General features: G+C 42.8%; 1 protein-coding gene across 1 annotated transcript in view; it reads left to right on the top strand.

Moving 5' to 3' along the window:
• LOC107293530 (receptor-type tyrosine-protein phosphatase S-like) overlaps positions 1 to 23,846 on the top strand; it is a gene marked incomplete at both ends in the record, with an annotated part of 117,587 nt that overhangs the window by 85,782 nt on the left and 7,959 nt on the right. Inside the window, 2 exons of the mRNA XM_029285415.1 lie at positions 5,163 to 5,210; positions 20,993 to 21,090. Of these exons, the coding sequence (XP_029141248.1) occupies positions 5,163 to 5,210; positions 20,993 to 21,090 (146 nt within the window). The remainder of the gene's footprint in view (positions 1 to 5,162; positions 5,211 to 20,992; positions 21,091 to 23,846) is intronic.

The raw sequence follows: 23,846 nt of genomic DNA, 5'->3' as shown, positions 1-23,846 counted from the left end.
GGGGGTCGCGGCATTAAAAAGGTTGAGAACCACTGCCCTAGGAGAAGCAGCGTTTCCACTTTTGCATGAATGAAAAATGAACTGCTTCTTTGCACACCTGCGTGCCCTTTCCAAAAATCAAAGCGATGTCCGGGATGTTTCCACACAAACAGCTGGTCGCAAGTAAAGTACTGTGGTGTGTGGATAGGGGTCTTGGGAGACGGCGGGCGGTTTAATTCCAGGCACACGTAGTTCAGGGCAGGGACTGGGGAAATAGAGGAGAGGGTCCTCTGACAGGCCAAAAGACAGGGGACTGGATTGGTGGGACGGGCTCCCCTGGATTTCATCGAGGGAAGGAGGGCAGAGAATCCAACTTTGCCTCATTCAGCCTCCGCAGTTGCTGTTTTGTCTGAAACCGCCAAATAACCCAAGAATTCCCGCCTCGTTTTTGGAGCACGGTGATTTAATTCTGGTTTCAAAACAAAGCTCCCTCTTGTTTTGGGACCAGGCCTTCCCCCCCCCCCCCCCGCAAAGGAAATGTGCCCTCCCTCCTTCTCTTCTGTTTCGTTTCTCCTTCCCTCCCTCCCTCTTTCTTCTATGTATCCTTCCTTCCTTGTATCTTTCTTTTCCTTCCTTCCTCCCTTTCTTTTACTTCATTCCTTCTTCCCCCCTCCCTCTTTCTTCTATCTATGTAACTTTTCTTTTGTTCCTTCCTTCCTTGTAACTTTTCCTTCCTTCCTTGTATCTTTTTCTTCCTTCCTTCCTTCCTTCCTTCCTTCCTTCCTTCCTTCCTCCCTTTCTTTTGCTTCATTCCTTCTTCCCTCTCCCTCTTTCTTCTATGTAACCTTCCTTTTGTTCCTTCCTTCCTTGTATCTTTTTCTTCCTTCCTTCCTTCCTTCCTCCCTTTCTTTTGCTTCATTCCTTCTTCCCTCTCCCTCTTTCTTCTATCTATGTAACTTTTCTTTTGTTCCTTCCTTCCTTGTATCTTTTTCTTCCTTCCTTGTATCTTTTTCTTCCTTCCTTCCTTCCTTCCTTCCTCCCTTTCTTTTGCTTCATTCCTTCTTCCCCTCTCCCTCTTTCTTCTATGTATCCTTCCTTCCTTGTATCTTTCTTTTCCTTCCTTCCTTCCTCCCTTTCTTTTGCTTCATTCCTTCTTCCCCCCCTCCCTCTTTCTTCTATCTATGTAACTTTTCTTTTGTTCCTTCCTTCCTTGTATCTTTTCCTTCCTTCCTTCCTTCCTTCCTCCCTTTCTTTTGCTTCATTCCTTCTTCCCTCTCCCTCTTTCTTCTATCTATGTAACTTTTCTTTTGTTCCTTCCTTCCTTGTATCTTTTTCTTCCTTCCTTGTATCTTTTTCTTCCTTCCTTCCTTCCTTCCTTCCTTCCTTCCTTCCTTCCTCCCTTTCTTTTGCTTCATTCCTTCTTCCCTTCTCCCTCTTTCTTCTACCTATGTAACCTTCCTTTTGTTTGTTCCTTCCTTCCTTGTATCTTTTCCTTCCTTCCTTGTATCTTTCTTTTCCTTCCTTCCTTCCTTCCTCCCTTTCTTTTGTTTCATTCCTTCTTCCCCTCTCCCTCTTTCTTCTATCTATGTAACCTTCCTTTTGTTCCTTCCTTCCTTGTATCTTTTCCTTCCTTCCTTGTATCTTTTCCTTCCTTCCTTCCTTCCTTCCCTCCCTCCTGACACGTGGAAATTTAAGCCAAGGCAATGTCAGAGGCTTATGGTCAGATAAAGCACAACGTCATATAGCATAACCACGGTCAACAAAGCCATCGTCCCAAGGCAGCTCAGGTATCACCAGATCTTTTCCCAGAGCCCGGCATTCTTTCCTAAACTGCTTCTTTTGACTCCTGGGACCCTGACACGGCAGCTCCTCCAGCTTGTGCCCAACCAGGCTGCAAATGATTGTTTTGCTTTTCCACTCCCCAGCGTGACAAAGGAAAGTCAGCGCTCCTTTTGTCCTTCAAGACCGCAAAGGCTGCAAGAGGATCTCTTTTGCAGCTGATCTATCCCTCTCTGAGGGAAAGTTACTCCACCAGCCACTGGTTGCCAAACTGCGCCTTCCTGAATACACCCTGCCAGTGCAAAATGGAGCCTCTGGGGTTTCACGCTTACTTTCTCTTCTTTCCCTTCTTGTTTTTCTCCCTTCCCTGCCTCTTCCATTTTTTTAATGGACATTTCTAGATTAGGAACTGACATTTAGACCAAAGGATGTTGGTCTGGGGCTACCCTAGAAGATGGTTAATTTTGGTTTTTTATAATAATAATAATAATAATAATAATAATAATAATAATAATAATAATAATAATAATAATAATAATAATAATAATAATAATAATAATAATAATAATAATAATAATAATAATAATAATAATAAAGTTGGAAGGGACATTGGAGGTCATCTAGTCCAACCCCCTGCCCAGGCAGGAAACCCTATACCATTTCGGACAAATGGCTGTCCAGTCTCTTCTTAAAAACCTCCAGTGTTGGAGCATTCACCGCTTCTGGAGGCAGATTTTGGCTATCCAGAATGAGAGGTGACATGCAGGAGCTCAGCTGTAGGTTTATTCATTGATATTGTTTTGGATCGCATTTTGGATCACAAACAAATATTCGACCGTATTTAAGCCGGGTTTGGCCAAAACTCAGATACCAGGAGGGAGGGAAAAGTGTCTCGTTTTCTCTGGCAGAAGTTAAAAAACCCAGGGCCCAAATATCTGGAGACGAAGCACCATACAGCTCGTGTTTGCAAAGGAGAATTCCACTGTCTTTACGGCAGGATTAGAATAACCGTGATTCAAGAATAACGTTATTTTAATGTTTTGAAAATATCATTCGGGTGACTAAATAAATCTTTTTTAACCTGAACTAAATCTCATTTAATAAACTGAGTTTGGTACAAACTGAGAATTTCAGTTTGGGAGCAGATGCTTTTTTTGCTGCCCCAAATTGTATAATTGGATCTTAAACCCAAAGGCTTAAAACTCCCAATTTTTGTGCATGGAGAGGGTGGGGTCTTCTGAAGAGCATTAAATGGCAGTTGCTGGGGTCTAGTTATTATCCACCCTTGATCCAGGTGCTCTGTTATCTCCAAACTATTTTATCTTCCTTTCTTTGCTTCATCCCCTTCATCCCCTCTCTGGAGGTGGAGGGAAGCCGTTCAAAACGTTCAGGATGCTTCAGGAAAATGGAATGCATTTTTGGCAATATATTCTTGGTTAATTGAGTCTGGGGGAAAATTACTTCTGGATTTTTCATTGAAAGAGTACCTGGCCAGGTAAAAGGGAGGCACAGGTAGTCCTTGACTTACAACCACAGTTGGCAGAAGACTTTCCATTGCTAAGCAAAGTGGTTGCTAAGTGAGACACATCTGCTTTTACAACCTTTTTTGCCACAGTTGTTAAATGAAATATTGCAGTGTTAAGTGATCCCACCTTGCCCCATTGGCTTTGCCTGTCAGAAGCCAGCTGGGAAGATCATAAGTGGTGATCACATGGCCCCCAGCGATGCTGCAACCATTATAAATACCTGCCTGTTGCCAGGTGTTGAAATTTTTTATCACATAACCCTGGGGATGCTGCAACAATCTTAATTGCAAGAAACCTGTTGTAAGTCACTTTTTTCAATGCCGTTGTAACTTCAAACGGTTGCAAAATGAATGGCTGTAAGTCAAAATCTACCTGTATGTATCCTCTCTCTCTCTGTGTTTAGAAAAATAGCCCAGCTTTGTGGCTTGCGGTTAAAAAAGCCACCCCACCTGTGAAGTGCAGACTAAAAAAAAATGTGATTTAAGCTCTGAATTTTGCAGTCCAAATTTCAAGACTGGAGAAAAAAAAAGAAGCGATGCAGAGGATCGGAAGGAATCCTGGTGTGGCCAGGGGGACAGTTTTCAATTGTGCTTGTTACACACTATGTCCAGATGAACAGTCCCAAACGCTACCTTTAAAGTTGTGTCAAGGATTTCTGTTCATTTTTTTTATTTTGGGCAAGGAGATAGAAGCAAGTTGGGGTATTCGCAAAAGGAGTTCACAGATGTGAACTCCCTCAGTTTTTATTATAATCATATGGATTTTCTAATATTCTGAATTTCTTTAGCCATCTTGGATACTAATGCAGGGAGAAAGTCAGGCGTTGGCAATAAATAAGAATAAAGAAAGCCGCAGGAATTTTCATAACAAAGCACAATGACTGCACGATAAAGATCTTTTTGGGTCTTAAGAGGTACGGTAGGATAAATCTAAGAACTTGGGAATAACAGTGAGAAGACAAGTTTTTATTTTATTATTTTTTTTAAAAAAAGTAGGAAAAATGGTAGCATCTTGCACGACTCTTAAAAACCGGTCCCATGCATATGCGAAGGACTTTTACAGTACAATCCTATATGGATCTGTTGAGGTTCCATTGAGTTAGTCAGAGCATATTCTCTTCCAAATGTAAATGGTGTTGCAACTTAGCGCTAGTTCTGGAGGGCAGAGAATCCACCATTTTTATTTGTACATTTAATTTACGTGTCTTCCAGTTGTTTTGATATTTTCACTCAATATTTACATAACCTTTCTACTGGCTTTGTCTTCGTTTTCAGTTATTCTGTGAGAGTCTGGGGGTTGTTTTTTTTACATGCATACTTCTCACTTGCATACATACGTGGTATGCAGTATATGTATTTACATATATTTTTTGCCTGTGCATAATATTCATGTATGAAAATAAGAGTACTCCATCAGCAGAACGAAATGCATCTTTCTCAAGCAAAAGTTAAAAGTTAAAACAAAAAAACAAAAAAAAACCACCTCAGCACATTTCAACTGTTCTGGAGGAGATAGGAGAGAGAAGGATGGAAGAAGCTTGCCTTCCAAGGTTGTTTGCTGAATGTCTTTCTCTGTTTTAATAACCAGATATAAATACAGACATCCTCATGTTTATTAAAAAGACCTGATACCGTTGCGCTAGGAATGCATCCAGCACATAAAACATGAGCCTCAACGAAAACAAGGAAAAAAACATTTTCCCTGAAGGGGGAAGGAAAAAAAAAAAGATCCTTTCATTTCCTCTTAAATTTTGTGTTGCCTTTTTTTTGTTACTGTTGTTGGTTTCGTTTTTGTTTCTTCTTGGTTGAGTAGCATTTCTTTTATACAAGTGTATATATATTTTTTTTGTTTTTCTTTTTGTTTTACTGTTTTCTGCAGATTCTGGCCTCAGCAGTCCTCTCAGTGACCCTGAGCTTGACCTTGAAAGTTAGTTCCTGTGTGTTTTCGTTCCTCTCTGTTTCATTGGTTGTATATTCCTTTTCCATCCCCCAAAATTTTTTGGCTTATCTTCTGTTGCTGTTCCTGCCCTGGCATTTTTCCCCCCTTTCTTTCTTTCTTTTTTTCTTTCTTTCTTCCTTCCTTCCTTCCTTCCTTCCTTCCTTCCTTTCTTCCTTCCTTCCTTTCTTTCTTTCTTTCTTTCTTTCTTTCTTTCTCCGGGCTTCTGTGTCTTCTGCCATTCCCTGTCTGTCTCTTGCGCCATTTGTTTTTGTCTAATTGTGCTTCCAGTTTTACAGTTTTCAAGCCAAAAGGCCTTTTGCAAAACCACCCCGGCCAGATTTGTCTCTGAATCTTGGTGTGTGCTTATATGTGTCTATTAAAATACTATTAACGTCCTTGCTCATACGATTAGAGAAATAATCGATAGAATAATATTTCCCATTGATAAAAGTGGTTCAAGGGTGGAATTGTCTAGGACAGAGGGTCTTCAGACTTGGCCCTTTGATGACTTGTGGACTTCAACTCCCAGAATTCCTCAGCCAGAGTGCCTGAGGTAAATCAAACAGTATACAGGACACACAGAGGAAAAAAAGGCGGGAGGAAAAGGGAAACGCCCCCTTCATACCCACAGCAACCAATCAGAGTGTAGATTGCCTCACGCATGAGTCAGCACTCTCTAATTCAGGGGTCTTCAAACTTGGCCCGCCTGGCTGAGGAATTCTGGGAGTTGAAGTCCACAAGTCATAAAAGGGCCAAGTTTGAAGACCCCTGTCCTACGAAATTCAGCCTTCATCTTTATCAGCATGCTAGATTTAGATTTTGGAAGCCACACCCACTTGCTAGCCTTCCCTTCCCTACTTATTTCATGCACATTGGTTATGTTTACATAGCATTTTTAACCAGGACTGTTAAAGGTAGCAGTGGCGTTCACACAACATTGTAAAAAGTTGTATAATGTTAATCTTGGTTACTTTTGGGGGGGGCTGTGTGTGTGTGCGTGCGTGCGTGTGGTTTATCAAGTGATGCAAAGCTAGCCTGTTTATGGTTTCACGTATTCTGCAAAGCCAGCAAACAGGTTAGTTCAAAACTCGGCTGGAAGGATTACCATATGATAATGCAGCTCTTCATAGATACTTTACCTTCACCTGGAAAAGGAAAAAAAAATAGGCTTAGATTTATTTCTCTGAATTTGTATTGATCTGTAGGGATTCCCACTGCTGGAAAAAGTCAGGCATGGATGAAGAATATTAGATACAGTGCAAGGATTGGTGGATGGGTTCTGGATGATGATGATGATGATGATGATGATGATGATGATGATGATAATGTTGGAAGGGACCTTGGAGGTCATCTAGTCCTGCCTCAGGCAGGAAACCCTATACCATTTCGGACAAGTGGCTGTCCAGTCTCTTCTTAAAAACTTCCAGTTTTGGAGCATTCACCGCATCTGGAGGCAGATTGTTCCACTGGTTAATTGTTCTCACTCTTCTTGATGAATTTCCATCCGTTGCTTCTTGTCCTGCCTTCTGGCGCTTTGGAGAATAGCTTGACTGCCTCTTCTTTGGGGCAGCCCCTGAGATACTGGAAGACTGCTATCATGTCCCCCCCTCGTCCTTCTCTTCATTAAACTAGACCAGGGGTAGGCAACCTTGGCTCTTTTAAGACTCGTGGACTTCAACTCCCAGAATTCCTGACCCAGCATGGCTCAGCTTGGAAACCTCTCCATTTCTCCTCAGCATGGCTGCCTCAGGAATTCTGGGAGTTGAAGTCCACGAGTCATAAAAGAGCCAAGGTTGCCTACCCCTGGAACTAGACATACCCAATTCCAGCAACATAATGCTGGTTTGTTGCATGTGCCAGGCTGTTGCGGTTCAGTCTTGAAGCATCCTTCACCAAAGTCTTGCATGGAGGTAGGCATCTCTAAACACTCGATAAATAAATAAAATCATCTTTCTCTGCCCTCACAGAGTGTAAATTTCCTTTCACCAAAATTTTCACAATGACCATTGTTGGCCAGTGAGGAATTCTGGGAGTTGGAGTCACCACAATCTTCTAGACTTAGAATCAGGAGCAAAGTTCAGTCATGAAAGGGTTGCCAGTTAGAAGTCCTTGGTGCTCTCTGAGTTTTGTTGTTCTCATCACCACACTAGGTAACATCACCACTGCACAGCACTGTAGTGCTGTTGTGATCTTCTCTACAAGGGAGAGCGCAGATCTCCAGCCATGTGGTCTACTCAGGACCCAACAGGCAACAGGAGCTCTTGACATAATGTCTACCTTGAAAAGGAGATCAGGCCCATCCAGTTTTGGTCACCACGATGTAAAAAAGATGCTGAGACTCTAGAAAGAGTACAGAGAAGAGCAACAAAGATGATTAGGGGACTGGAGGCTAAAACATATAAGGAACGGTTGCTGGAATTGGGTGTGTCTAGTTTCATGAAGAGAAGGACGAGGGGGGACATGATAGCAGTCTTCCAATATCTCAGGGGCTGCCCCAAGGAAGAGGCAGTCAAGCTATTCTCCAAAGCACCTGAAGTCAGGACAAGAAGCAACGGGTGGAAACTAACCAAAGAGAGAAGCAACCTAGAACTAAGGAGAAACTTCCTGACAGTTAGAACAATTAATCAGTGGAACAACCTGCCTCCAGAAGCGGTGAATGCTCCAACACTGGAAGTTTTAAAGAAGAAACTGGACAGCCATGTGTCCGAAATGGTATAGGGTTTCCTCCCTGAGCAGGGGGTTGGACTAGATGACCTCCAAGGTCCCTTCCAACTTTATTGTTGTTGTTGTTGTTATTGTTGTTGTTGTTGTTGTTGTTATTATTATTATTATTATTATTATTATCCCTTTTGGGGTGGATGGGTAAATGATGGAAAGTAGGCTATAGCAACAAAGCCAGGAGGTTTTCAGGAATGGTACCGCTGTCAAACGCACAAGGGGGATACCTTCCTCATTTTGTAACCAGAAGAGTCAAAACCAACACCAGCAGTTATTTAAGGCATTTTGTGTTGTTGTTTTTTTTGTTTTTTGTTTTGCAAGTTTGCAAAACTGATGGAACCGGTACAGAGATCTCTCTGTGTGCTCCTAGGGTTTTATCTGTGGGATGCCCAAGAATAAGGATGTTGGAAGATCTTATGCTCCCTAGATCAGTGTTTCTCAACCTTGACAATTTTAAGGCATGTGGACTTCAACTCCCAGAATTCCACAGCCAGCATTGCTGGCTGTGGAATTCTGGGAGTTGAAGTCCACGTGCCTTAAAATTGTTAAGGTTGAGAAACACTGCCCTAGATAGTGATGGAATTAGAGGAAATGGATCAGGAAGGAGTTCTTTTCTGCTCATGCATTATTCTACATAAAAATAATATAGGCATCTTTGTACATCAACATGCTTTTTTTTAAAAAAAAGAAATTTTCCCAAACAGAAAACTCATATCGGGAGAGGTTTTTTTTATCAGGGAAAGAAACAGAACAATTTTCCCTTTTCTAGGTAGGCTTTGCAACAAATTGCTTTCCTGCGCAGCATCGCATTTGACATTTCTGTGATATATTAGGGACCTGATTTGTATATTATCCATCGTGGGAGAGAAAATTTTACTTATAAATAAGTAAAAGCAACTGAGCTAGCTCCATCAGAATGCTTCTCCCTAATCTAATAGCTTTGCCTGTCTATCTAGAACAAGAGCTCCTTGGCTTTTATTTGATACGGGGTTGTTTTAAAAAAATAAAGCATCTCGAACATAGACTGTTTGAAAGAAAAAAATATTTCACTTTTATCACTTGTCTGCCTGATTTAGCTTAAAGGCAAACTTGGCGTATAATCCTGTAAAGTAGTTAGATCCCTACGTTGTAAATATTTCCATTGCAGAAAGGCAATAGAAATTGAAAAAAGGGTCTCCCAGGATCATCTCACGAAATTGTACTGAAAGCTGTATTTCCAATAGAAGAGAATATTTATAGCTGTAGGTTCCCAATCAGCTTGGTGGTTTTCGGGCAGACGTTACATTATCCAGCTAGGTAATATCGTCAGCGCCAGGAGGGAGGGAGGCTGGCTCTCTGTTCATACACAGCGGGCTTGCCCTGATGATGTTACTTAGTCGGGTAATAAAATATCTGCAAGAAAACAACCAAGCTCAGAGACTATCAAGAATTTGTTTTCCAAATTCATAAGACTGGATGGCTTGAATGAATGAAAAGTGCTTTTATTATTCTCCCACCCACCCCCATCTCAGCTAATCTTACTTACACCATGGGCGCATAGCTCTGAAATTGGTGGGGGATGAGTTAAATTCCCCCTCCCAACACTTGCTCTACTTCTGAAAATGTTTCATATAGATTAGGGGTCTCCCAAGTTGGCCACTTTAAGACTTGTGGACTTCATTTCCCAGGATTCCTCAGCCAGCCATGCTGAGTTGAAGTCCGTAAGTCTTAAGGTTGGTTGGCTGAGGAATTCTGGGAGGTGAAATCCATAAGTCTTAAAAGTTGCCAGATTTTGGAGACTCTTGATATAGATTGAATGTACATCTTGCATTGACCGAATTAAGGGATTACAGCAGGGGTGTCAAATTGCCGGCCCACGGGCCGGATGCATCATAACAAAATTGCACCCACCCCATTGCCGACAATGGGAAAAAAGTCACTGTCGTGGTTCCGACAGATGGAACTCTTCAAAAAAACTTTGAGGCATTGTTTACCTTAAAGAATCTTTATTAGAGGAGCATAGCATCACATAATCGAAGCCAAAAACTGGATTCCCCTCCCCTGAGCACACAGTATCAAAGCACAATTCCCTCCTCCAATTAACTGTCATAAATCACATTCTCCAATTAGTTTGAAATGCAGGCTTTCCCTCCAGTCCTCCAGCCCAGCCAATTCTTATCATATCTTATTTCAATAACCTTGATTCTCACACTAGGTCCAGTATTGTTATGTCTAGCTGAATGTCTCATGCACATTCCTCCCCCCCAGCATCATCTAACTCTAGCTCTAAGAGTAAAACATAAGAAGAAAATGGTTGCAACTCCAACTGTTGTCAAAGCAAAAACATCCGATGTTAGCAGCGTTGGCAGTCACGATACATCACGTCACGTCACGTGAAGTTGCGAGTTTGACACCCCTGGATTACAGGGTAATAACAAAGGGGGGGGTGTATTATGTTATATTGAAGCACTTGCCAGGATAGGCCCAAGCGACACGAAAGTCGTGGAACCAAAGGAACAGTGTGTATTTGTGTGTGTGTGTGTGTGTGTGTGTGTGTGTATCTCTGCCCTTTTTCTTTCCTAGGAGCAGAAAATGCTCAGCTCGTGAAACAACCTCTTTCGCAAGTTAATAAAATGCTGGCAAGCTAGCCATTTCTCTTGGTAGATTCTGTGATGAGGTTGCACGGTGTGGCATTTGTAAGTCAAATGTAGGAGCTTGCTTTAGAGCGTGGGAGTCTGCCTCGGGATATATTTGAAGGCTGCCCTTCCTTCCATCAGACTGTGAAATCCATTAAGTCCCAGAGAGTGGAGGAAAACCCCCTTGCAGAGCAGAGATCTTTTCAATAGGAAATCTGTAAGGGATGCTCCCTTTGCATGATTCCTGCACTGAGCAGAAGATATAATAATAACAACAACAACAACATGACAAAGTAGCAACAATGGTGCATTGGAAGATCTGCAAGAAATATCATTTGCCTGTAAGCAGGAACTGGTGGGATCATAAAATAGAGAAAGTCATAGAAAATGATAAAATTAAACTGCTCTGGGACTTCAGAATTCAAACAGACAGGCACCTGCCACATAACACCCCGGACTTAACAACTATTGATAAGAAAGACAAAAAAAAGTCTGGATAGTGGACGTGGCAGTCCCTGGAGACAGCAGAAGAGAAGAGAAAGAACTGGAGAAGATCACAAAATACAAAAACCTACAAATAGAAATAGAAAGACTGTGGCAAAGGCAAGCAAGGGTAGTACCAATAGTAATAGGCGCCTTGGGTGCAATCCCAAAACAACTGGAGCACCATTTGAACTCCATTGGCATTGACAAATTCGCTATTAGTCAATTGCAAAAGGCGGCCTTACTAGGAACTGCTTCCATCCTGTGACGATATCTGTAATACCATCAAACATCCACATCTGCCTATCCCAGGTCCTTGGTAAGGATTCAATAGGTAGACAAAAATGCCAAATCCAGTTTGAACATCTGGCTGACTGTGCGATGATCAATAATAATAATATCCACATCTGCCTATCCCAGGTCCTTGGGAAGGACTCAATAGGTAGAAAAAAATGCCAAATCAAGTCTGAACATGTGGCTGTGTACAATGGTGATGATTAATAATAATAATTAATATTATAATAATAATAATAATAATAATAATAATAATAATAATAATAATAATAATAATAATAATAATAATAATAATAATAATAGAGTTGGAAGGGACCTTGGAGGTCATCTAATCCAACCCCCTGCTCAGGCAGGAAACCCTTTTAGACAAGTGGCTGTCCAGTCTCTTCTTAAAAGCTTCCGGTGTTGGAGATCAATCTGTAACCCTTCTTAGATAATAATCTTAGTAATGCATAGAGTTAGTCCTCGACTTATGACCAATCATTCAATTACCACCAGTTTTAAGTGAATCACTGCAGTTTTTAAGTTAGTAACATGGTTGTTCCCCCTTTGACCTTGCTTGACAGAAGGTCGCAAAAGGTGATCATGTGACCCCAGGACACTGCAACCCTCATAAATACATGCTGGTGGTCAAGGGTCCGACTTTTGATGGTGTGATCATGGGGATGCCACAACGGTCATAAGTGTAAAAAAAAACGGTCATAAATCACTTTTTTCAATCCTGTTGTAACTTCAAACAGTCACTATAAATGAATGGCTGTAAGTAGAGGACTTCCAGTGTGAGGACTCATGCCTTGGGCAGGGGGATTGGAGCAGAAGACCTCCAGGGTCCCTTTCAATCCTAGGATTCTCAGATTTCCAAACCTGAAGTTGGAAAATCCTGACTTTGCAGGAGGGTGGAATTGTGGATGTTTTTCTTTTCCTGGCATTGAAGCAATGTAGGAGAAGGAACCAATGGGGTGCCAATCTGTAAAGTACCCATTGAAATTTATCTGATTGTGCTTGTTGCTGGAAATTTGTTTGGAATTTGCAAAGAGCAGAGGCTTCGGAGGTACTAAATGTTGTGGGGAGAAAAAGAACAAGAAAATACGAGGCTGATAAAAGTCAACAGGTGGTTTCAGAAAAATAGGATAGGATAGGATAGAATAGAATAGAATAAAAAATAGAACAGAATAGAAAATAGAATAGAATAGAATCTTTATTGAGAATTAGAATAGAATAGAATAGAATAGAATAGAATAGAATAGAATAGAATAGAATAGAATAGATATTGGAATAGAATAGAATAGAATCTTTATTGAGAGAATAGAATAGAATAGAATAGAATAGAATAGAATAGAATAGAATAGAATAGAATAGATATTGGAATAGAATAGAATAGAATAGAATCTTTATTGAGAGAATAGAATAGAATAGAATAGAATAGATATTGGAATAGAAAAGAATAGAATAGAATCTTTATTGAGAGAATAGAATAGAATAGAATAGAATAGAATAGAATAGAATAGATATTGGAATAGAATAGAATAGAATCTTTATTGAGAGAATAGAATAGAATAGAATAGAATAGAATAGAATAGAATAGAATAGAATAGAATAGAATAGAATAGAATAGAATAGAATAGAATGGCTGTCCAGTCTCTTCTTAAAAACTTCCAGTGTTGGAGCACCCACAACTTCTGGAGGCAGGTTGTTCCACTGGTCAATTGTTCTCACTGCTTGGAAATTCCTCCTTAGTTCTAGGTTGCTTCCCTCCGTGGTTAGTTTCCATCTGTTGCTTCTTGTCCTGCCTTCGGGCGTTTTGGAGAAGAGCTTGGCTCCCTCTTCTATGACTTTTGACTTTTAGTGACTTTGAACAGTCACTAAACGAACTGTCGTAAGTCGAGGACTACCTGTATTTCAAACCCAGCCTGTACTTCAGCATCAGTTTGAAAACTCCGTTTGAGGGCAAACCATCCGAAACAACCTCGGTGTTCCTGACTGCGCTCCATTGCCAAAGAAAGCCTCCCGTCAGGATAACAGATGTTTGGGCAATTTTGCCTGGCAAACGATCCAATTCCTGGCGGCGGGGGGGGTGAGAGTGCCTTTCGGTTCTCCGCAGTAACAAGATTAAGGAGATTTTTGAAGGATTTGAGAGGCTCGATGAGAAGAGCACTCCTCTATCCCGTAAGATCTTCCTTTCAAAGCCAGAAAAGATGCCTTTGGTCAATAACTAGGTTTTTCTGAAAGCGGCTTTGAGTTTGGAGGAAAAAATAGTAGAGGGGTGCTTGGGGAGGTAAATATGGGCCTGGGTTTCTGCATTCAGCGGGACAAGAGCCTGTAAATTGCATAGCCGTTTTATTTATTTCGCACAATCGCTGCAAGCCCTCCTGGCAGAAGAGTGTGAGAGTCGTCTGAGTTTTGAGCCCCTGGTTCTGCCTTGTGGTGGAAGAGTGGGACCTATCAGATCGGCTCCCTCACAGGGACATTAGAATGTAGACTAGACTAGAAATAGACTAGACTAGACTAGACTAGACTAGACTAGACTAGAATAGAATAGAATAGAATAGAATAGAATAGAATAGAATAGAATAGAATAGAATAGAGCTGGAAGGGACCGTGGAGGTCTTCTAGTCCAGCCCCCTGCTCAAGCAGGAGAACCTATACCGTCTCAGACAAGTGACTGTCTAGCCTCTTCTTAAAAACCTCCAGTGAGGGAGCGCCCAACGATTTCTGGTGGCAAGCTGTTCCACTGGTTAATTGTCCTCACTGTCAGGAAGTTTCTCCTTAATTCCAGGTTGCTTCTCTCTTTGATCAGTTCCCAACCACTGTTTCTTGTTCTGCCTTTTGGTGCTTTGGAGAACAACCTGACCCCTCTTCTTTGTGGCAGCCCCCCAGATATTGGAACACTGCTATCATGTCTCCCCTATTTCTTCGTTTCTTTAGATTAGCCAAACCCAAGTCCTGCAGGATTTATCTGTTCTAGAAACAGCTGCTCCCAATGAGAAAGATAGAAGCAACCCTAACTTAGTGGAACTACAAAATTAAAAACATCCTCTAGTTTTGTTTAACTTGGCTGAGTATTTTTTGGCACCTGAAGATAAATGCCTTCAGGGATGTTTTTGACCGGAGCAGCCTTCGGTTGAGAGTTTTCCTGGTGATTCCCCATCAAAATACAGGTGGTCCTCAACTTACGGCCACAATTGAGCCCAGCATTCCTGTTGCTAACTGAAACATTGGTTAAGTCAGTTTTGCCCAATTTTACAACCTTTCTTACCACAGTTGTTTAGTGAATCACTGCAGTGGTTAAATCAGTAACATGTCTTAAGTGAATCTGGCATTCCCCATTGACTTTGCTTGTCAGAAGGTCGCAAAAGGGGATCACGTGATCCCGGGACGCAGCGACCGTCATAAATGTGAGCCATTTGCCAAGCGTCTGAATTTGGATCACATGATCATGGGGATGCTGCGATGGTTGTATGTGTGTAAAAAAACGTCATATGTCACATTTTTCAATGCCGTTGTAACTTTGAACGGTCACTAAATGAACAGTTGTAAGTCGAGGGGTACTTGTACAGGTGATCTTCACCTTATGCCTGGTTGCTTAGCGACCGTACAAAGATACAACCTACCTGAGAGGGGGGAAAAAACGGGATTATGGTCAGTGCCCTCCCCCGACTTTGCACATTTAGCAACTCAGTCCTATTTACAACCGTTTGCAGCATCCCGCGATCCCGTGGACACATTTTATGATGGTTTTGCTAAAAACCAGAAATTAACTCCAGTTTTTGGCGAAACTGGGCCACCTCAAGCAATAGGTTCCCTTAACGACTGTGGCAAAATGTGTTTTACAACCGTTTCGTTCCCTTAAAGGGGCCTTGGGCAAGGTGAGGTAAATTACACCCTCCTAACTCTCAGCCACCCCAACCAGTATGGCTGATGGTGAAGCCTCTCAGCAAGTGCAACTCAAATAGCTTAACTACAGGTTGTCCTTGACTTAGGACCACGGGTAGGCAACCTTGGCTCTTTTATGACTCGTGGACTTCAACTCCCAGAATTCCTGAGCCGGCATGGCTCAGCTTGGAAACCTCTCCATGACCCCTCAGCGTTGCTGGCTCAGGAATTCTGGGAGTTGAAGTCCATATGTCTAAGGCAGGGATAGGCAACCTTGGCTCTTTTATGACTCGTGGACTTCAACTCCCAGAATTCCTGAGCCAGCATGGGGGAACTATGGCCCCTTCATGACTTGAGGACTTCAACTCCCAGAATTCCTGAGTCAGCATGGCTCAGCATGGCAACCTCTCCATTTCTCCTCAGCATGGCTGGCTCAGGAATTCTGGGAGTTGAAGTCCACGAGTCATAAAAGAGCCAAGGTTGCCTACCCCTGACTTAGAACCACAGTAGAGCCCAAAATTTCTGTCGCTAAGAAAGGCAGTGGTTAAGGGAGTCCTGCCCCATTTTACGACCTTTTTTGCCACAGTTAAGCGAACCGTTGCAGTTAAGTGAATTGTGCAGTCGTTAAGCGAATCTAGTTTCTCCCGTTGGCTTTGTTTGTCAGAAAGTCACACAAGCTGCTCACATGACCTCGGGACTAAACAAGTGTCATCAATACATGCCAGTTGCCAAGAGCCTGAATTTTGGTCATGTGATGTTCCAGAAGTTGTAAATGGGAGGACCGGTCCTAAGTCACTTTTTTTCAGCGCCGTCGTAACTTTGAACAGTCAATAAACGAATGGTTATAAGTTGAGGACTACCTTACTTGACCAATGAGGAATTGGATAACTACTAGCACAGGGGTAGGCAACCTTGGCTCTTTTATGACTCGTGGACTTCAACTCCCAGAATTCCTGAGCCAGTATGACTCAGCTTGGAAACCTCTCCCTTTCCCCTCAGCATGGCTGGCTTGGGAATTCTGGGAGTTGAAGTCCACAAGTCATAAAAGAGCCAAGGCAGGAGCCCTCATCCGCTGGAAAATAAACTGAAAGTTTAGGAGATATTTTCAAATTCTCCGTTTTTAATCATTGACTGATCTTCAGAGACTAAATAATCATCCAGGATTCCCCTCCAAAAAAAAGGGGGTGGAGGTGGGGGTTTGCAATACTTTTTTTTCTCAGAATCTATTGGTTTGTGAGTTTCCTGAGTTGGGCAAACAGCCCAGACTGCTATTTTGCAAAAGCATAACTGTAAAACTGGTAAAGGCAGCATACACGCTTTTGCTGTGTCTGTTTTAGGTTTTTCGTTGTTGTTTTTTTAAGTTTCCCCTCCAGGTTTATTTTACTCTGTGCTGCTACCACTGCTTGCTGATGCTTTTAATCACGCAACACCCCATGGGGCTCGAAATTCTCCACCACTCCCCGTCATCTCCCCACCTCTCCTTTTTTTTTCTATTTGCAAGGCATGGTGGTGGTTTATCAGAAGGCTAGCTAGAGAAAGATCATTTTCTGTGAATTCTGTGGATTGTGTTCTGTGGCTCCCAGCACTCTACACTACAGAATGTGTAGAGGTTTTTGATTAACTGTATAAAACTTTGGAAAATGTGTTGTCCCATGTAAGACACCTGTTAGGGCTCACCTGAATTGCCTCGACACTGCATGTGTCATTCTTTTTTTTTCCTGAAATTTGAAGATGAGGCTGAAAGTTGATGATTCCTTATTAGCTTGACAGTTCCAAAAGTCACCAATAAAGGAGAATATTTTATAGCTCAGGGTTGAAATGGGGGGAGGGGGTCCTTGGTATTCTCTGAGCTTGATTGTTTTCTTGCAGATGTTTCAGAACAACAGAATAACAGAAGAGAAGGACCAGGGGAGACATGATAGCAGTGTTCCAATATTTGAGGGGCTGTCACAGAGAGGAAGGAGGTTAACTTATTTTTCAAAGCACCTGAAGGCCAAACAAGAAACAATGGATGAAAACTGATCAAGGAGAGAAGCAATGTGGAATTAAGGAGAAGTTTTCTGACAGTGAGAACAATCAACCAATGGAACAGTTTGCCTCCAGATGCTGTGGGAGTTTCATCACTGGAGGCTTTCAAGAAGAGACTGGACTGCCATCTGTCAGAAATGGTGTTAGGGTCTCCTGCTTGGGCAGGGGGTTGGACTAGATGACCTACAAGGTCCCTTCCAACTCTGTTATTCTATTCTGTTAGAATCGGAAGGGACCTTGGAGATTCAAATTCTCCATTTTTAATCTTCCAGTCGAACCCCCTGCTGAAGCAGGAGACCCTATACCATTTCAGACAAATGGCTATCCAATCTCTTCTTAAAAACTTCCAGTGTTGGAGCATTCACCGTTCCTGGAGGCAGGTTGTTCCACTGGTTAATTGTTCTAACTGTCAGAAAATTCCTCCTTAGTTCCAGGTTGCTTCTCTCCTTGATTAGTTTCCATCCGTTGCTTCTTGTCCTGCCTTCAGGCGCTTTGGAGAATAGCTTGACTCCCTCTTCTTTGGGGCAGCCCCTGAGATACTGGAACATGGCTATCATGTCCCCCCTCGTCCTTCTCTTCATTAAACTAGACATACCCAATTCCAGCAACCGTTCTTCATATGTTTTAGCCTCCAGTCCCCTAAATTCCCTTACCCAACTAGCTAACATCATCAGTGCTAATCCTAGCACCAGTCATTAGCACTGATGATGTTACTGTCAAGGTTCCGACTAATGAAACACTTCAAAGAACTTCCAGGCATTGTTTATCCTAAAAAGCCTTTATTACTGTGTAACAGAGTGTCTGGCACAGCATGGATGGATGCCAAGATCTGAAATCTCCACCCCAAAGCAGTTATTTTGCTAGCATTTTCCCTCCCTCTTTTGCTGTCATAATTCACGTTGTCCAACCAGCCTGGGGGAGCAAAGATTCACTTTCTTCAGAAGCCCACATAATTAATCTCTACACATTCTTTCTCCTCCCCTCCCATTCTCATCTGAATTAACTCTAAAAGTACCAGGCAGTTCTGCATATTTTGTCAAAGCAAGAATATTCAGTATTAGCAGCGTTGACAGTTAGCTAGATAGGCAGCTAAACGTCTGCAAGAAAACAACCAACTTATTGTCCACCCAGGACCCCTCAATTCCAAATGTTTGCCAGAATTCTTGAACTTCCCTTCAACTGCAAGCAAAAGTGATGGTATTTCTGAGTGTTTTTCTAAACCCTCCTTTTCCAAAAACCAGTACTTCCGTTGTCCTTACTCAATATATGTAGCAGGTTTTGTGTAGAAGGAACATTCGCCTTTCCCACAGAAGTCTGATGAACTGCAGTCCCTAAATTTGATTATATTCCTCTGGGTAAAGTGAAGAATGAATCGAAGGCAGTGACTTCATCATGTCTTCGTAAGGTGGGAGTAAATCCCTCTGCAGTCAGTGCTGTGAACTCAGCTTATGTAAGAGACATATATTACACAGGTTTCTGGACAATAACCTTCATTAGATGCCTAAACATAAGAAAGAACCTGAGTAAATCACTTTTATGTGGCAACATGAACATTTCTGTTGCTAATTCCCGGTCCACACCTTCCTGCTGTGAAACTGAACGAAAATGGTTTTATTTATATTTTAATACAGCTGCATTCTCCTGCATTTTCACTATTTCTTCCCTCCGACCATACCAGGCATTGGTCTGGAGATCCAATTCTGGAGAGTGTAAGGGTGGGCCACACTTCTACCCACGTTGTTCAATTTGCTCATTTGGAGGGGAAAGCTCTCCAAAGATATGAGCCTGCTTAAATCCAAGAAGGAAAAAAAATTAAACAAGGCCCTTGGCTTACTAATAATAGCAGGGCTCGGATGGGTCCCTTGGAATGGAGGGTAAAAAAAAAAATTATCCACAAAAAAACAAGACAAAACTATATTCTAGGAGCAAAGGATATTTTTTTTGTCTTGCAGAGAGGTGGATATAGTTTTGGAATTTTTTTAAATTTTTTTTGGTCTCCTCTCAGATTCTACAATATAGCAGAAATTTTGAAGAGGGGGGGTGCTTATCGACTTTCAGAAGCCCCATGCCTCTTCATTTGAATTGTGGTTTTATTTTTTTTTAATGAACAGGTCCCACGGCCTGTAAAAGTTTGAATCCCACTGATCTAACAGGAAAAAAAAGAGGCCTCAAATTAGATGGATGATTTCAGGAGGAAACAGTGTTCGTTTTTTAAATGTCTTAAGTATGAAATTTTGTGGGTTCCCTCCCCTCCTCCTGGGATATTTTTTTTCCCCTTCTCCACGTGCCAAGAGAATAGTTTTTTCGCTACTTTCTCCAGGATAAGACTGAATAATCTGAAATAAATGACCTCCCTCTTCTCCTTTGCTTTTGAATATGTGCTAGCCCTGGTTAAAGGATGACAGGCAGGGGACCTCTTTGGCCTAAAGCAGGGGTAGGCAACCTTGGCTCTTTTATGACTCGTGGACTTCAACTCCCAGAATTCCTGAGCCAGCCATGCTGAGGGGAAAGGGAGAGGTTTCCAAGCTGAGCCATGCTGGCTCAGGAATTCTGGGAGTTGAAGTCCAGGAGTCATAAAAGAGCCAAGGTTGCCTACCCCTGTCCTAGGACGAAGATTAAGAGCAGGGGTCTTCAAACCTGGCCCTTTTATGACTCGTGGACTTCAACTCCCAGAATTCCTGAGTCAGCATGGCTCAGCTTGGAAACCTCTCCATTTCTCCTCAGCATGGATGGCTCAGGAATTCTGGGAGTTGAAGTCCACAGGTCACAAAAGAGCCAAGGTTGCCTACCCCTGGCCTAAAGGGAATTTATTTCTCCTGAAAAGGAAAAGAAGAATCTGCAGGCTAGATCCTCAGATGCTTCCTCAAAGGGGGATATTGCCAAAAAAAAAAAAATCCTACTAGATGGCCTCACTTAAATCAGATTTCTTTTCTGTTCCTGCCCAATTGTTCGTAGCAATTTATCTCTTCAGCATAAAGGCAGACCTGTCTATCTCTTATCCAGGGATGGGCAACTAGGACAACTTTACGACCTGTGGATTTCAACACCCAGAATTCTGGGAGTTGAAGTCCCCAGGTCGTAAAGTTGTCATAGTTGCCCGCCCCTGCTCTTATCATAGGTTGTGGCAACTTTGTGAAAAGCCTCCAGAGATTTGTACTGCACCCCTAAACACACCTGTTAAGTTCTCATTCCTCCAAACAACCTTCATCCTTCCCTCCCTTTGCTGTGGACGAGTAAGGGGGTTTGATGGATAATTTGTACACCCAACACATTTTATTCTTGGCACCTTGACATCCTGGCACTCCCAACCTGTTGTGTTTCCATTTTATTTTAGGACTCTGCTTTTCCCTCCCTTGACCTGGCCTGTTAACCCATCCCACCCACCCCTTTTTTGAAATGGCTAGCAAGGGGTTGTTGGTCAGAATCTCTGTGTTTGGTTCGTTCCTTCCCTTGCCCATTTTTTTTTCCTGCTCCTCAATAAAAAAATGCACATTTTTCCTGCTGTTCTGTCTTGAGATTGGGGCCATAACGGGGAATTTTCTCTTTTGAGTTCCAAAGGACAAAATTTCGAGCCCTCGTTTTGTTTTGTTTTTTTCTTTTCCATTCTGTCCCACCTTTTCTAACCGTTCTTCCATTGCAGTTGTTTCTCTTTGTCATTCGACTAGTGACACATCTCTCATTTTATTCCTAACTAACGGCTTCCGTCGAAGAATTCCACTCTCCCACTCCCCACATGTCTTCTCTTTAAACCCCCTCCAGGTATGCTGAACCATCCACCAATCCCCATTTCGGATCTGGCAGATCACACGGAGCACCTGAAAGCCAACGATAACCTCAAGCTGTCTCAGGAATACGAGGTAGGAGTGGAAACCGTCAGGCCCAGCTGAAGGAGGTGGGAAGCGGTTTCCAGGGGTGGGTTGGGGGGGGCTGAAACCCCACGATGAAAAAACTTTCTTTTCTGCTAAGAGTGACAAGAGCTAATCAGTGATCTGTTCCATTTGCTAAGAATTGCAGACCGCAGGTGCCCTGAAAATCATTTGGACTATGCACAAACTCAAAACTGCTTCTTGCATTGATTAAAGCAACTTGGCATGCTTTAGCACAGGGGTCTTCAAACTCGGCCCTTGTACGACTTGTGGACTTCAACTCCCAGAATTCCTCAGCCAGCATGTCTGGCTGAGGAATTCTGGGAGTTGAAAGTCCACAAGCAGGGGTCTTCAGACTTGGCCCTTTTATGACTCCTGGACTTCAACTCCCAGAATTCCTCAGCCAGCGTGCCTGGCTGAGGAATTTTGGGAGTTGAAGTCCGCAAGCAGGGGTCTTCAAACTTGGCCCTTTTATGACTCGTGGATTTCAACTCCCAGAATTCCTCAGCCAGTGTGCCTGGCTGAGGAATTCTGGGAGTTGAAGTCCACAAGTCATAAAAGGGCCAAGTTTGAAGACCCCTGCTTTAGCACCATAAGGATGGCTGGCTCAGGAATTCTGGGAGTTGAAGTCCACGAGTCATAAAAGAGCCAAGGTTGCTTACCCCTGCTCTAGAACAAGTTTTGTTTGTCCCTGAGGATGCCATAGCATTGTTCTATCCCAGAGTCGGTACAGACATGATATTCCTTAGATTCAAGATGATCAAAACCTTGCAGATTTTGACACAAACGGCCACAACCACGCAAATAGCCTTGTGTGCAGAACTTGGTTGAAAAAAAAAAATCGAGTCAACCTCAGCTTCCAACGTCTATGGAGATTCTCCGTCATCCAGGTCAGGGTGTTCAGCTCTGACCATAGAGTCGTTGAGGCCATTTGGAGGACACAGAAAAACTCCAAGTGGCCTCAACGACTCTCTAAAACAGTGGTTCTCAACCTTTTTAATGCCGCGACCCCAACCGGTCGTAAGTCGAGGACTAAACTGGTCGTAAGTCGAGGACTTTCCCTGCCCGGGAGCGCCGCGCATGCGTGGTTCTGCCCCCTGCGCCTGCCGAGGCGTAGCTGGCAAGCGGCAGAGACGGAGCAGGCCGACCACCAGCTGGCCCAGCCCAAGGGAGGTAAGGCACCCACCGGAAAAGGAGAAAAAAATGGCGAACAGCCTTGCTTGGCGACCCCCATGAAATGGTCGATCGGCCCCAAATGGGGTCCCGACCCACAGGTTGAGAACCACTGCTCTAAAAGGATGCAAATGACCAGCTGCCTGCAAGGAGTATAAATCCTTCCATTGCCCACCATCCGGTCAGAGCTGAAGAAGCTTCTGGGAGGAGAAGCGAAACGTCTTCAAAGGAAAAACAAGAAAGTCCAGTTGCCTCCTGGAAGAAAAAAAAAAGCACCTTTGGGACTCAGCTTCCAATGACTTTGTGCACATGTCCCTGTGGTGCATCTTTGCTAAATTGCTAACACTGCAGTTGCAACCGCAAGAATCTATTCTTATAGCAAGGTCTTGGCACCTAGACAGCGGGGCCGAGATGACGTAATTGATTCATTTAAGAGGTAACCCGCTGCGCTCCGAACGTCCTCAGCCCGCCTCATTAATTTCATAAAAATGAGAATAACAAACACTGTTGTTAGGGAGGGGAGTTTCTCACTGTTAGCCTCTGGAAGTGTGTGTTTAGATTTGCAAGTGTGTTCTGCTAAGGGCGTAGTTGCATTCCGTCTGTTGAGCTGCTGTACTGAACTTTCTGAACTCGATTTGCGTTATGAATCATTGCTAATTTTTGTTTTAAAAGAAAAAAATAAGCAACTCTAAAGAGGTTGAGCCCCCGCTACATGCTTAATATGCTCCCTGGATTAACCCGGTTTTCTGAGTCTGTTATGAATACAGTGTATTCAATAATCTTAAACCATTTTGGATACTAAAAAAAAAAAAAAGCCCAAGCCATAATTAAGTCTAATCATGTGTTGAAGGAAAAGTCTTCATCATGGTTCAGTCCAAGTCGGGAATAAACGACATGGCGACTGCTTTAGAAAGAAGGTTGCAGTTTATTGAAGAGGAGAGCCAGACAGGAAGATGGCTCTGGAAGAAAAAAAGAAGAGAATGAGCACATGTAGGGAGTGGGTTTTTATACCCTCTGGAGCCTTTTGTTTGGAGTTGTTCCTGTGGCATGAACTTTGACCTGAGTCTGAGTGTGCCTTTCTGGTATTCTGATGGTGGTGGGTTAATCCTATTATGTCCCAAGGGCCATATCCTGCTTCCCTGGGGCTGTGGCTGATGACTCTTAGATTTTTGGTGTGTTGATTCTACGGATCTTTCTTCCTAATCCCAGTTTCCTGATTCCAGTCTTTCTGACAAGATTATCACATCTGCATTTCTGCAGACTTGGTTTCTGTTTGGGACAGAGAGACTTGTGGGCAGGGTTGGTTTCTGCTTTTAAAATCCTTTAGGGAAATATATTCTGCCTTTTAAATATTTCCAAGAATATTTCTTTCTCTGGGGGGGGCGCTGACTTCCCACACATGTTTAATTTGTGGCGAGCACCTGCTGACCGTGATTTCACCTGCCGATTCGGGTTGCGAAGAAGGTCGGGTTGTGGTACTAGTGACGTTACAGCAAAATGCCTAAAAAGAAATAAGAAATACCAAGATCCCAACATTAAAGTAGGAGATGAGAATAACAAAAGGAAATTTACAA

Source organism: Protobothrops mucrosquamatus, unplaced genomic scaffold, assembly GCF_001527695.2.
Source record: "Protobothrops mucrosquamatus isolate PMUCROS unplaced genomic scaffold, P.Mucros_1.0 scaffold1642, whole genome shotgun sequence".
NCBI classification, from domain to species: Eukaryota; Metazoa; Chordata; class Lepidosauria; order Squamata; family Viperidae; genus Protobothrops; species Protobothrops mucrosquamatus.
The sequence above is the reverse complement of the archived record's forward strand: the minus strand, read 5'-3'. Positions and strand labels throughout refer to the sequence as shown.